The sequence below is a fragment of the Achroia grisella genome, unplaced genomic scaffold (assembly GCF_030625045.1).
Source record: "Achroia grisella isolate CSIRO2021 unplaced genomic scaffold, CSIRO_AGI_Agris_v1 utg567, whole genome shotgun sequence".
NCBI classification, from domain to species: domain Eukaryota; kingdom Metazoa; phylum Arthropoda; class Insecta; order Lepidoptera; family Pyralidae; genus Achroia; species Achroia grisella.
The window spans coordinates 536,158-551,624 of NW_026712947.1; the positions used below are offsets into that span (position 1 = coordinate 536,158).

Sequence of the window (15,467 nt, forward strand, 5' to 3'; positions counted from 1 at the left end):
ATTGTATTTCGCTCAAGTTACACAATATCTTTAAATAATAATAATCTATCCATTATAGCCTATATGTTATTCTAATGTATAAGCTATGTTACTGTAAAGTTTTACCGAAGTCCGTTTTTGCGTAAAAGCGCCTTCATATGCGAGATAGGTGAGTCCGCGCGCCGCCTCACATTATTATACTACACCAGCGGCTCCCAAGATTGACGCATTCAAACGATCAAACGAACTATTCCACTTTATAATACTATAATAGTAACAAACATCCATCCACCCACACTCACAAACTTTTGCATTTATAATAGTTATGTGATTCATCAGAATAACACATAGGCTATAATTTACACGCAATTAATAATATGTTAATGTAGGTACTTGTATATTCCTCAGAGATATATCACACTGTGGCCTATCAAATCAACTACCAAGTTAACCCTCGGCTGCGTGATTTCTTCGCTGTCAACCTGGAAACAGGGATGGTGTACGTAGAACTTGCCCAGGGTCATGTCCTCGACAGAGATGGCGATGAGCCCACACACAACATATTCCTAACGCTCACCGATAACTTCTATTCCGGCGGAGGTAAGTCTTCAGGGCCCATCCATAAAATTTGAAACCTTCAAGACAACGGCTTAATAATATACTTGCAATTCCACTGGTGTTGCGGGTGCTGAATGACATCAGGTGAGCCGCAAGTTTGGCCTTTATAATATAAAAGACGGAAAGGAAAAATTTATAATATAAAAAATTGTACGTTCATTAGCGGCTAAAATGTCCTACATGAATAAACGTTTTTTGAATATGAATTTGAAAAAAATCAAGTAACTTCCGTGATACCACTTCAAAGAACAAAAAACCATACTTCTAATTACTAAAATTCCACCTGCACCTTCCACTACCTTATGTTCACCCTTCACAGTCTGTCTCACCCTTTAACTGAATCACAGTTTACACAGCAAGCTGCTTGGCGGTAAAAGGAGGTGAAACTGCGGTACTCTTACAGAATACTTTATTCAATACACCAGCCAAAGTCATAAGTCATCTTATTTGCAGATGGTAGGAGGAATTCGAATGACACCGAAATATTGATAATCCTTAAAGACATCAATGATAATGCACCAGAATTGCCGGACGATCTTTACTGGAGTGTTTCAGAGGATCTTAAAGAGGTACGATAATTTCGCACTAGGCATTGCTAGAACTTAGTATCACCTATAATAATGATACTAATAACCCTGAATTTACACATTGCCATCTAGTTATAAGCTCAGCAGAGATTTGTTGTGGGTACTGACTTATAGAAATACTACGTAGAATATTTCATTGACAGATAAATCACAGATAATATACTATATATTAGGCTATATTATAGATAAACAAAAAGGCCTATCAAAAGATTACATATCCCTTTTTCTTTATCTATAACGTAGCCGAATGTATTACCTATATATACTTATATTTTTGAAAATACAAATATTATAATATACATACAAAACACCCAGATATAAGATACAAACAATCATAGCTATAAATACAAACGTTTGTATCGTGCGAAGAATTAAACCCGCGACCACTGGAAGCAACGCGAGTCAAATGTACCTATTTTATTAAAGTCTAACGACGAGGCTCGGCTTTACACATGTATAGAAATAAATTTAAACATAATCTTAACGGAAGCGCAAATTCGGAAACAAAATTAATATATCCATTAAAAAAAAACTATCACTTATGTTGCACACTACTGCAGTAGTAATGTCTGAGGAAGATTTGGGTGATGATGAGAGAAGATTTTTTTTTTACAAGAATTGTACATGCTCATCTCCTCTTTGGTATTTTATGAACACTGTAAAACTTCACTTTCAGTCAAATTTGGCTTGAGAATTTTAAAATCTATTCAAATTAAAACCCCATTCCCTACCTTCCAAATCTTTTCGTCGATCTTCCCCCTTCACTCTATACCGTACAACCTCATTTATCTGTTATAACTTGTTGTTAGGATAAAAAATTTGTTTATCCATAAAAATCATTCTCAACTCAAAAGCAAAAGGCTGTTTTTTAGCACACACGTATTAGCATTTCATTGGGTCCTATCTGCCCATTGGGTGGCGAACCTGTCGCTGTAGCTTCGTATGATTTTCTAGTTCGATATAGGTGTTTTTTTTATCTATGAGAATGGAATGGAGAGCCGTTAGCGCAGGCGGGTGCGCTAACGGTTTACGCTGGCGGGGCACCAGTAGAGGATGATAAGATGAGCATGAGGTCAGGTCAGTTAGCCCATCGTGATAAACACACCAAGAATTTATCACGATGGTTTCCAGGGGGAACCACGGGGAGGTCGACCTGACATGGTACATTGCTAGCAATGTGAGTTACCAGTTCCCATTGCTAATAATCCCCTTTCCCCCCCGATATAGGTGTTACCTTCACTGAAGTTTTAGTTTGAAACATAAATATACAGTTTTTTGGTGTCGTAACTCACGACGTCTTGGATGAAAATCAGGATTATAAACCACTAGGTCAAGACGTTAAAAATTAAGCATAGCCACATAACGATCCCACAATACATGTTTCGTCAGCTGTATAATTATTACCACTATATTTATGCCAAGTGCGCTTTCAAATCTCAGAGTGTATTTTATTTTATGCCACTTAATAATGTAACAGCCTCTGTGGTCTAGTGGTTAAACACACCGCTTTAGTTCCGAAGGTCGCGGGTTCGATTCCTCGCACGGCACAAACTTTTGTTTTCATGAGAATGATAGTTTGTATCGGCCTGGTTAGATATGTATAATATGTACATATGTATTTATGAAAAAAAATATTTCTATGTATTTGTATCAGTTATCTAGTACTATATCACAAGGTTTAGCTTGCTTAATTTGATCTAGATGGCGCTGTGTGAATTGTCCTGAGATTGTTATTATTACAGTAGACCAGACCATTAAAGTTTCCGCACAGAATATTTGTGGCCTCACATTTGTGTGCTAATGATATCAGTATTGAACAAAATAATATAAATTCATTAAGTAATCAAATATATTAATTTAATTCTCAAAATGAGACCGAGTCATCATCATCTGCTTCTTCCTTATCCCATTTATTTGTGGTCGGCGTAATATGTTTTTCACTTCCATTTATCCCTGCTTGCAATCATCTCGTTATTTACTTCCTTTCTTACCATATCATCTTTCACACAGTCCATCCATCTCTTTTTAGGCCTTACTCTGCCTGTATAACCATCCACATTCATAAGTAACACCTTCCTTAAAATATCCTCATTCCTACGCATTACATGTCCATACCATAATAGAGACCTAGTATCCTAGTAGAGACCTAGTCATCTACATAGCTAATTTATTTTGAAAATTCAGGGCGAAGAACTCGAGAAAATCATTACAGCTCCAGATAAAGATGAGCCGGATACAGATAACTCCCGTGTTAGATATTATATCCATAACATGACAGTCACCAATCGACCAGGCTTTGAACACCCAACATCACTCTTCGACATGAAACAATTATACAACGTGAGCGGACAACTCGTTACAGCTATGGATTTAAAAGGCTATTGGGGAACATATGATGCATTTATAGAGGTAAGTTCCTTCTGCTAGTGGCCGGTATTCTTTTTATTTACCCGTATTTTTTTATTTACTTGTAATTTAAATCTTATGGAAGGCAGTTTTTCTCGTTTAAAATAGAAACTATTAGCTATTACTACACACCTGAAAAATTTGAGACTTAGATCAGTCCGTTTTATTTCTCTTCTCTAATCTCTTTCTGTTGTGTGCTCTAATCTCTCAATATGTGAACATATATTTCTTTATTTAAATTACGTGTTAGCGTTTTGGCGCCAATAGTGTTTTACTTTTTTAATATGGACTTTACAGGCAACGGAACATTCTACAACAGCTTTATTGACATTATTAAAAACTTAAAACAGTCTTGCCAACGACATAACAACACCTATAGGCATAATTATCAGTTAGGTAATACACTGCTAAATAGGGTAAAGTCTATAAGAGACCTGGGGGTTTTGATGAGCGATGATCTTACTTTCCGAAGTCATATTAGTGCACTATGCACTCAGGCGTTCAGGACCCTTGGATTTGTATTGCGACAGGCACACCAGTTAGACAACATACTTAGTATTAAAATACTATATAATGTCTTCGTACGCAGTAAACTAGAAAGTAACGCAATTATCTGGAACCCACATGAGTCAAAATATATACTCATGGTGGAGAAACTCCAAAAAAAGTTTATACGATATGTATATCAAAGGCAGTATGGTTATAGAGTCACATACCCTAATATATATCCTACTATGTTTTTGTTGGGGATGGTGGGATATGACACACTCGAAGTAAGACGGAAGATTGCATTAATGGAATATGTAGTCAAAGTCATGAGAGGTGAAAAATGTAACCAAGCGGTATTAACATCGGTGTCCATAAGAGCGCCCAATAACTACGTACAAGCAAGAAGACGAAACTTGTTTCATGTTCCATGGAGAAGAACAGAGCTGGCCAAACAGGCTCCTATTTCTCTGGCATTGAGTCTACTCAACGGTGTAGTTAGTCGCTTTCCAGATCTAGACATATTTACTTGTAATTTGCTGGAGTTTCGTAGGATGGCAGTGGATTATTTAGGTAGTATGTTAAATGGAGATTAGGTATTATTATTATTATTGTTTTTTTTTTTTTTCTCTTTTGTTTTTCTTGTGTAATTACTGTTTATAATTGTATGTATTTGTATATTATCTTCCTAAGTGGGCATATTGGGAGACTGTTAAGCTCACTTAGTACGATGTAAATAAATAAATAAATAAATAAATAAATAAATAAATAATTATTTGTAAATTAATAGTGAGATATATAACAATTACATTGACAAAGTAATGAAATAGTCAATATAGGGTGAGTGGGGGGAAGTTTGAACGGTTTATTGATGAGATGAGCAGTGTTGTGTTTGACGTCTTGTAGAACAGTACATATTAACTTAATCTAAAATTATGTCTATATTGAATAAAGTACAAAGACCATATTTTTATGTTATATCGATGTTTTTGTCGAAAGAAAGTAGTAGTAGTAGAATCAAAGTAGTTTCTAAAATCGTTTAAATTAATGTTAGACGATATTGACTATTAGTAGGCTATAATTTTAATTGTCCTGACACTTGAGAACTGTCTATAATATCAAAATACCTTCAAATAACAGAGATAACACTAATTATTTGTTTTTTATATTTCAATCTTGCCCTTGCTTTGCCTTGAGGTTCTCAAACTTTATTAGATTATATCTTTATAAGATTATACAGAAAATGAAAGTTAAGAATCATATAAAATCTTTTATTGTTAATAACAGGATAATTTTAAACACAATTACGTATATATACCTTTTACCATTTTCGTCAACAAAATATGCAACATAAAACGTAAAAAATTAAACATTTAAAATTAAACAGCTTACCATTTAATAAGATCTTAGAAAAATGCCATAACTAAAAACATAGAAAAACTTCTAAAAAATGTTATATATCTTCAATTATTCAAATTAAAAAAATGTGAGTGTCTGTTTCTAATATTAAATAACCGATTTTTACTAAATGCGTATGGATACACGGTACATTTACCAAAATATATATTTTTTACAATTAATGTCTTTTATATTTTTCTCTATAATTAAATAAAAGTAGTTTGGTAGTAGATACACGTCTAAAGTTCAGTGTAACAAAAATGAGCAGAGTCAACCGGTGCTATAGACCCTCTCACAGAAAATCAGCGTGCCTACTTCGTAAATGAAGTTACACGACACGGGGTAATATTAAAACACTAAACTTGCTCGCATCATTATCATCATCATCGCAAATTCATCGTCGTAGATATTCCCTTATAACACACAAACTATCCCTCATAACAATAAGTGCCGACTATGGCCCAGACCATAATGAAATGGCGATCTTGTGAATGTTGTTGGCATTGGATAAATTGCATAAAATCTGTCTTTATTGGATGCCTTTTTGTCTTACCCCGTTTTTCATCTTCCCCCCACTCACCCTATAATGTTTATAGGCGTGCGACCACGGTGACCCTGAGTTATGCGACGATGCTATATACCCCATAGAGATCCGCCCGTACAACTATCACGAACCAGTGTTCGTGTTTCCGTTGCATGGCACCACAGTTCGTCTGGCGAGAGTAAGTTTTTTTTTATATCACGAAGGTGACAATATCGTTTTATTATAAGTATTAATAGTCCAAGATTCCAGGGCTGCCAAACGTCAATTATTTAATTGTTTTCTTATGTAGCAATTATTAGTTTTTTATTTTAAATTGAAGGGTTAATTTATTTTATTAATTTATTTAATTCAGGCTTCTAATAGCCCATACTATAAATAATTTACAGACTAACATACATATGAAAGATATTAAATTTAATAGTAAAAGTAAATATAAATTTTCTGTATGGTTACGACATTGATGACGGCAATTTTACCAATATAATGTCTTGTTTAAATGAAACTGAGTCACGTTTTCTAAGGCTGCTGGATTAACATTTTCTTGCGTAAATAATAATAGTCTTTTATATACTGTTTACTGTCAATGTCGTTACCAGGAGTTGGCCACTACCAACGGTCCTTTGATGTTGGTGAACAGTGTCTTTCTGGACTCCGTGTCGGCAACAGACGAGGACGGGCTCCACGCCGGAATGGTTACCTTCGATGTGGTTGGCAATGGTATGTACCACAATAATTTGTACATTGAATGGCTGTGGGGGGTTATTATTAATGAGAAATTGAAACTGTTATCATCATTGCTGGCAGTGTACCATGTCAGGTTGCTCCCCATGTTGTTTCTCCTGGAACTGGAAGCCAGTTCCAGGAGAAACAACATGGAGAGCAACAGCCTACGCCCTGACGGTCAACAAAATGGACAACAGATCGGTTAAAACGTCCTCGTTCTATCATACATTTCTCTACAGATAATAATTTCTCCAGGGAAAATGGGATTGTTAGTAATATGGACTAAAAACCCCATTGCTAAGAATGTACCATGTCAGGTTGACCTCCACGCGGTTTCTCTTGCAAACCATCAAGTTAAATTCCTGGTGAATTTGCCACGATGGGCTAACTGACCTGACCTCATATTCATCTTATCTTCCTCCACTGATGCCCCGTCAGCGTATTATTATCATCCCTCAAAAAAAATTTGCTTAATTATTATTAATTAAATTAGGTCCGTAGCGCAACGTATACACTATTACATAGTATTAACTTACAAAATAAGCTACTTAGGAGCTGAAATAGGAAAGACTACCAGTACCCCCATAAATACTTTGAAATATTAGACTGAAATAGGAAAGACTACTAGTACCCCCACAAACTACTTTGAAATATTAGACTGAAATAGAAAAGACTACTAGTACCCCCACAAACTACTTTGAAATATTAGACTGAAATAGGAAAGACTACTAGTACCCCCACAAACTACTTTGAAATATTAGACTGAAATAGGAAAGACTACCAGTACCCCCACAAACTACTTTGAAATATTAGACTGAAATAGGAAAGACTACCAGTACCCCCACAAACTACTTTGAAATATTAGACTGAAATAGGAAAGACTACCAGTACCCCCACAAACTACTTTGAAATATTAGACTGAAATAGGAAAGACTACTAGTACCCCCACAAACTACTTTGAAATATTAGACTGAAATAGGAAAGACTACCAGTACCCCCACAAACTACTTTGAAATATTAGACTGAAATAGGAAAGACTACTAGTACCCCCACAAACTACTTTGAAATATTAGACTGAAATAGGAAAGACTACCAGTACCCCCACAAACTACTTTGAAATATTAGACTGAAATAGGAAAGACTACCAGTACCCCCACAAACTACTTTGAAATATTAGACTGAAATAGGAAAGACTACCAGTACCCCCACAAACTACTTTGAAATATTAGACTGAAATAGGAAAGACTACCAGTACCTCCACAAACTACTTTGAAATATTAGACTGAAATAGGAAAGACTACCAGTACCCCCACAAACTACTTTGAAATATTAGACTGAAATAGGAAAGACTACCAGTACCCCCACAAACTACTTTGAAATATTAGACTGAAATAGGAAAGACTACCAGTACCTCCACAAACTACTTTGAAATATTAGACTGAAATAGGAAAGACTACTAGTACCCCCACAAACTACTTTGAAATATTAGACTGAAATAGGAAAGACTACTAGTACCCCCACAAACTACTTTGAAATATTAGACTGATATAGGAAAGACTACTAGTACCCCCACAAACTACTTTGAAATATTAGACTGAAATAGGAAAGACTACTAGTACCCACACAAACTACTGTACGTTGAAATATTATATTTATTAGGTTGTACTTTTCCTTCCAGATTCTCCCCTCTACCGTAAAAGCCTAATTAATATAGAATAAAAAGCTGATCCCGCAAATGTTGTTTTGCCACAGAAAATAAAATCGCTATTAAAAAAATAGGGGTTGGTAATAGAAGGGGGAAATTTAGGGTTGTATGTATTTTTTAATGCCACATATTAAAAAATAAAAATAAATAATGTTGACGAAAAAATGAAAACGAAATTCTTGGGGTGAGTCACCCTTAACACTTAAGGGTATAAAAATTAGTTATAAACCTACTGAATATACACATAAAATTTCATCAAAATCGGTCAAGCCTTTTCGGAGGAGTATAAACACGAAACCTATGACACGAGAATTGTATAAATGTACTAGCTACCCACCCCGGCTTTGCATGGGTGTACATGTATTATACATATAAACCTTCCTCTTGAATCACTCTATCTATTAAAACAACCGCATCAAAATCCGTTGCCTACGCAAGATCTTTTAAAGATTTAAGCATACATAGGGACGGACAAACAGCGACAGCGACTTTGTTTTATACTATGTAATGAATGATTAGATATAGGTATTACGTCAACCCTTTCGTCTAATCATTAATAGGACGAAGAAATTATCGTTATATTACGTTACATTATATAGTTTATATTAACGAAACAATTTTCCTTTTAACAGCTGAAGCCAATGAGTTCTTCGAAGTTACGAACGACGGCGAAAACCAAGGCACTCTGAGGCTTAAAGAGCTCTTTGCTGAGGAAATTAGAGAGTTCACGGTATGCGATCTTGTTTGGTTCTTTATTTTTATTATTTACCAAACAGAGCCGACGACGCCGTGCTTTTGAAGCATTTCCAAAGAGGGCTGGGCGCTGGCTTCGTGCGGGTGTACATGTATTATACATATAAACCTTCCTCTTGAATCACTCTGTCTAATATAAAAAACCGCTCCAAAATCCGTTGCGTAGTTTTCAAGATTTAAGCAGATTTTAATTCCTTTAGCCGTTTTTTGAAACTTTATTACACAGACAGAACGTTTTAATGTGTCAATTTTTCGATTTTATTATATAGGTGACAATTAGTGCTACCGATGGAGGCACCGAGCCGGGCCCACTGTCCTCCAACTCCACTCTCAACTTAATCTTCGTGCCCATATATGGAGAACCAATATTCGTTACCAATACTGCCAGCGTTGCTTTCTTCGGTAAATATAACTGCATAGAAATTCATTTATATTTTTTAATTACTAAAAGTAATTAGAAGCAGTTGTTCCAAAAGATGCTTCTAATACAAGGTAATCAATTTTCATGTGGACTTTTAAATTTTTGTGACTTCTTTTTCATTTAACGTTTTATGACTGTTCTATGAAAAAGAAGTTACAAAAAGTTAAAAGTCCAGATGAATAATAAAAAAACAATTACAAAATCTAGACATTTTGTAATTTATATGTATTTTTATTATTAAAGTAGTTGTAGCGTAAGATATTTTTATAAACATGTTTAAAACAAAAGAGAAACATTATTTTTTTAATAAATACTTCAAAACAAGGGAGAAATAAATATTTTTAAACAATATTTATTTCTCCCTTGTTTTTAAGTACCCTTGTGTTATTTATCGTTTATTTATTTAGACGTCCAAAGATAACAGGCTAAGATCACTATATATCTATATATACATGAGATATTACCCGACGCTAATACATTTCTGGTTGTTTGTTACAGAAAAGGAACAAGGGTTGCTTGAGAGGTTCCAATTGCCGCTCGCCGAAGATTCCAAAAACTACAAATGCGATAATGACTGCTACGATATATTCTATACGATTACAGGTAATCACAACTATCTCCAGTATACGAATGGGGGAAGTGGTTTGTTAGATCAAATCAAAGGGTAATCCCTTTGCTAGCAATGTACCATGTCGGGTAATAAGATGGGCTAACTGACCTGAACTCATGCTCATCTTATCTTCCTCCACTGGTGCCCTGCCAGCGTAAACCGTTAGCGCAGGTGGGAGCACCATTCACCATTCAATCATAAAAAAATAACATGGGCTAACTGACCTGAACTCATGCTCATCTCAGCTCAGCTCTCATCCGGCTCCGACTGACTTTTTCTACCTGGCCTCAGGCCGATAGATCATGTGACCTTTCAAATTTTCCATTCTATATTCTTTAAGATACATTTTACAGAAATAGATTTTGGAAAAAATCGTTTGCGTGGGTACCTCATCTATTTGAAGCCACCGAGCAGCTTTGTAAGCTGTGCTTCAGTTACGGGTTAGGGAGTTAGGCCAGTAATATTATAGGATACAAGACATAACATCTTAGTCCTCCAGAATGGCGTGATAACATAGTGTCCGTAGTGTTGTCCATGTATACAGACAACGGTTACCACTTACCATCTGGTGGGCCGTCAGCTTATTTCCCATTATTATTCTCACCTGATGTCAACTGTTGATAACTAAGCTATTACACGCAAGCTGAAATAGAGTCTATCCACTCAAGACTTGAAAGACCCAATGTTGTAAGAAACAGGAAACATAGACGATGGGAGAGAGTTTCACTCCTCAGCTACTCGCATAAGGAAAGATGATGCAAATAGCTTGATACGAGCAGCAGGGATAGTAACTATATAGGTGGAGACCACTCTACATCTTGGTGCTAGATTTTTTTAATGATAATTGAACGATGCACCCACCTGCGCTGACGTATTACGCTGGCAGGGCACCAGTGGAGGATGGTAAAATGCATGCATGAAGTCAGATCAGTTAGCCCATCTAACAAATGGAATTTACCAGGATCCGCGTGACATGGTACATTGTTAGCAATGGGGTTATTAGTCTAAATTTGTAATAATCTTCCTCCCAGTCTAAATATTTAAATATTCTCTGCGTCTTGTTGTACGCGCAACAATACAGTACAATTTATCAATTGGCTATGCTTCTAAAGGTATAGTTGTAGGTATGTCTACTACACTCGTTCTTTTCTCTCTTTTAGATGGCAATAACGAAGGTTTCTTCGGTGTCGACCCGGTTGAGAACAGTATATACTTAGAAAGGGAACTGGATCGAAACGAGAGCACAACACACATCCTGGTGATAGTAGCCAGCAACTCTATAACGCCAGGCCCTACCCTCGGCAGCTCTATGCTTACAGTCACTGTTACCGTGAGTTATTACTTATAATAGGTGACGCAGGCCCCAGCTGGCAGTACCTCGCGGCAGGACAGTGCTAACCTCGTGCTTATCTTATCATACTCCACTGGTGCCCGGACAGCGTAAACCATTAGCGCAGGCATCATTCGATTATCATCCATAAGAGCCTCGCGGCAGGACTGATTTTATAAAGGAAGCATCACTGATGCTCTGACCACTACCTCCTCCGATCGATCATAAAAAAAAAAATATTTTATTCATGTAGGTCCGTAACAGACACTTATGACAAGTCTAATTATAATCAATATATATTGTATATACGAGATAGTGTAACAATAACACTACTACTTAGAGAACATATTAATATAATAACTTATAGATCCAGGAACAAATCTTAGCCTAGTCTTACATCACAAAGACAATAAACAAAACAAATAAAATAAACAATAAATTAAATTGTGGCAGGCTGTGCTTCATTGCATCCTGTTAGACATTAGAATCCAATATAATAATAATTAGTAATAAACATAATAAAATAAGCTTTTTAATCTTTTTACCCCATGACTATAATTAAATTATTCATATCTAGGGTATACATAATGAAACACAACTTTTGTCCAATAAACAGATAATTAATATTTACAAGTCATTTATAACTATCAATTTCAATAAATTGTAATTATTATATTTTTGCTAAATCCCCCGTCTAATTCAAATAGGAATCAAAATAACGAGGGCCTGAGTCGAGTTCGAACCCCTAGCAGTACCATCAGACTAAAGTCGTATCCGTCCAGCGAGAGTTGGCCTTCAGCCGCTCCATAAGTCCTTCCGCGAGTTTGGAGTGCCATCTGCACTCGCCGGTCCGTCGTCCGGTAAAGACCAGCTGCGGCCAACAGCATTAGAGTAGTCCGAAAAATATGTGTATGTAGTCTGTGGGAATTCACAAAGACCACATTGTATTTTATTGTTACTCTTTCACGCAAAAACTGCTACACAAATCCATTCATTTTGATGAAAATTTACACTAACTTATACATCAGAATAATATAGGCTATAAACGCGCATAGATATTTCACGCAGGTGAAACCGCGGGCGCAGTAAGTATATACAGGGAGCATATATAAATGGAAAAAAATACATATTCCGCTGACCCGAAACGAATGGGACAACATTCGTCCAGAATTACAAACTCTGGTTATTATATTTATTTGTATTTAATCAACAGCTTAAAAAATAAGTTTCAAGTTTCTAGCTTTAAAAATGACAAAAGCTTACTTTATAAAATGACAACCTCGGTGGTCTAGTGGTTTTGCACGCCGTCTTACTTACGATAGTCGCAGGTTCGATTCCTCGCACGGCACAAATATTTGTATACGTGAATATGATTGTTTATATCGATCTGGGTGTTTTCTATGCATAAAAACATTCATCTCTCTTTTCAACCCCTTACGGGTTGTTTTATCGCATTAAAAAATAGCCTATGTAACGTTCCCAGTGTCTAAAGTATCCGTGTACTAAATTTCATTTAAATCGATTCAGTAGTTTTGTCGTGAAAGCGAGACAGACAGATAGATATTTTACTTCGATTACTTTCGCATTTATAATATTAGTACGTAATATTATGTTTTCTGTCATATTAGTGAGGAGAGTAAAAATATACGTACTAAAATAATTAAAAAAAAAATTACTAACGAATAAATTTTATAATAAATATATTTATTATTCTTAATATCAATTTCCAGGTAAGAGAAGCAGACCCTCGTCCAAATTTCGTAAGGGAAGTTTATTCAGCTGGAATATCTGTACTAGACACAATCAACAAGGAAATACTTACTGTGGAGGTAACTAAAATATACACCAGTAATATAAACTAGACGTTACCTGTGACTTCCTCTGCATTTTATAAGATACTAGCTAGCTGTCCCTGCTTTGAACGGATGTATTAAAATATTTCTCTGCTTATTTTATACTATAATTCGGCTTGTATTATACATATAAGCATTCCTTTTGAAGCACCTTATCTATTGTTAAAAACTGCATTAAAATCCGTTGCTTAATTTAAATGATGTAATTTGACGGCCTCGGTTGTCTAGCGGTTTAGCACACCACCTTACATCCCGGTGGTCGCGGGTTCAATTCGGCACAAACATTTGTATTCATGAGGTAATTCAATAGGTATTACCGGATATTATTTAATCTTATTGTATTTTTATATTTGATAGTTTGTATTCACACGTTTTGACTAGAAAAATGTAAACTTACAATGAACATTTACAAAAGCAACATATAAGTGTCTAGGTCGTTCTTCTTGTGATGAGACAGCTTTCCGAATGAGCGGTAGTAGATATAAAAAAATGTGACTATTCAAAAGTATTTAAATTAAGTTTATTTGAATAAAGGATTTTCTATTCTTTTCCTTTCAGGCGACCCACACGGAACCTGACGCAGTGGTTACGTACGCTATAGACTATGAGTCTATGGTTGTAGATCCCACTTTGGAGAACGTGCGTGATAGAGCGTTTACTCTAGATCCCAACAGTGGGGTCCTTACACTCATCATGCAACCAACGGCTGCTATGCACGGCATGTTCGAGTTCAATATCATCGCTACAGACGATGGTATTTATTTTATTTACACTCTTTATATCAATTACATAACAAAAAAGGCATAGAGCTGATTTCTTTGTGTGTAGTCTGTGTGAATTCACAAGGACCGCATTGTATTTTATGTGTATAATCTACACCAATGGCAAAATCCGTTGCGTAGTTTTAAAGATTTACGTATACATAGGGACGGACAGACAGCGACAGCGATTTTATTTTATACTATGTTATAATGACTAGAAGACCCGGCCACGCGTTGCAGTGGCTAACAGTTTCTTTATATATAAAAATAATTTGTAATAAAATAATATTGCGACTATAAATTGAGATGTAAGCTATTCTATCTTTCAAGTTGGATCAAATTGCACACTATGTGCAAATCAAATTTGCAATCAGTTCAATAGTTTAGGAGTCCACCGCGGACAAACAACATGACACTTAATTTTCATATATAATGATTTTGGGTTGACAAAATTCGTTAATTAGAGGTATTTATACTTTTCTTGTTAGTTAAAAATTCGTTATAAAGAGGTTGTTCGCAAAAAATGGTTGCAATGTAAAGGTATATTTTATTAAACTCACCATGCAACTTGTGTTCAATGGCATCGCTACTCTTTATTTCGGACTATAATACTATTGGCCGCAGCTGGCCCTTACAGCTTCACCGGACGATAGGGGCGAGTGCAGATGGCACTCCAAACCCGCGGAACGACTTATGGAGCGGCTTAAGGCCAACTCCCGCCTGACGGATACGACTTTAGTCTGAGGGCACCGCTAGGATTTCGAACCTCAGTTCAGGCCGTCGTAATATCGATACCCGTTTGAAATGGGCGAGGGTTGATCGAAGAAATTGCTTATCGAATTTCCAGGTGGCGGACAGGATAAAGCTCGGGTGAACATATACTTGATAACGTCACTGAACCGCATATTTTTCATATTCTGGAACACTTTGGAAACAACTGAAACTCACAGGGACTTTGTAAGTGAACATGTATTTTATACGTAGGTATAGTCTATTTTTTAATCTCGGAGACAAATTTGACATTTCCTATGTAGCTAGGTTTATGCATTTTTTAAATAGGGTTGTGGAACTATCGGAAATTAATATTCATTACCCATTTTATAGGTTATTAAGAAATAATATATGGTAAACACTCACTTTAAAACGCATTAATAAAATATAGGTAATAAACACAAGGTTGTTGTATGAAAATAGTTTTTTTTTTATTTTTACTAAAATAAAAACTAGGTAAAGGTAGCTGCTATTTTTATAATACAAATGACCTTTTTATAGTGCCATATATCATAAAACAAA

General features: G+C 35.6%; 1 protein-coding gene across 1 annotated transcript in view; it reads left to right on the forward strand.

Moving 5' to 3' along the window:
- The window catches only part of LOC131848687 (cadherin-23-like), a 46,190-nt gene that overhangs the window by 23,852 nt on the left and 6,871 nt on the right, over window positions 1-15,467 (forward strand). Inside the window, exons 18-29 of the mRNA XM_059198613.1 lie at window positions 388-579; window positions 1,051-1,166; window positions 3,369-3,593; window positions 6,071-6,196; window positions 6,615-6,735; window positions 9,079-9,176; window positions 9,469-9,601; window positions 10,119-10,223; window positions 11,391-11,560; window positions 13,291-13,389; window positions 13,972-14,167; window positions 15,022-15,131. Of these exons, the coding sequence (XP_059054596.1) occupies window positions 388-579; window positions 1,051-1,166; window positions 3,369-3,593; window positions 6,071-6,196; window positions 6,615-6,735; window positions 9,079-9,176; window positions 9,469-9,601; window positions 10,119-10,223; window positions 11,391-11,560; window positions 13,291-13,389; window positions 13,972-14,167; window positions 15,022-15,131 (1,691 nt within the window). The remainder of the gene's footprint in view (window positions 1-387; window positions 580-1,050; window positions 1,167-3,368; window positions 3,594-6,070; window positions 6,197-6,614; window positions 6,736-9,078; window positions 9,177-9,468; window positions 9,602-10,118; window positions 10,224-11,390; window positions 11,561-13,290; window positions 13,390-13,971; window positions 14,168-15,021; window positions 15,132-15,467) is intronic.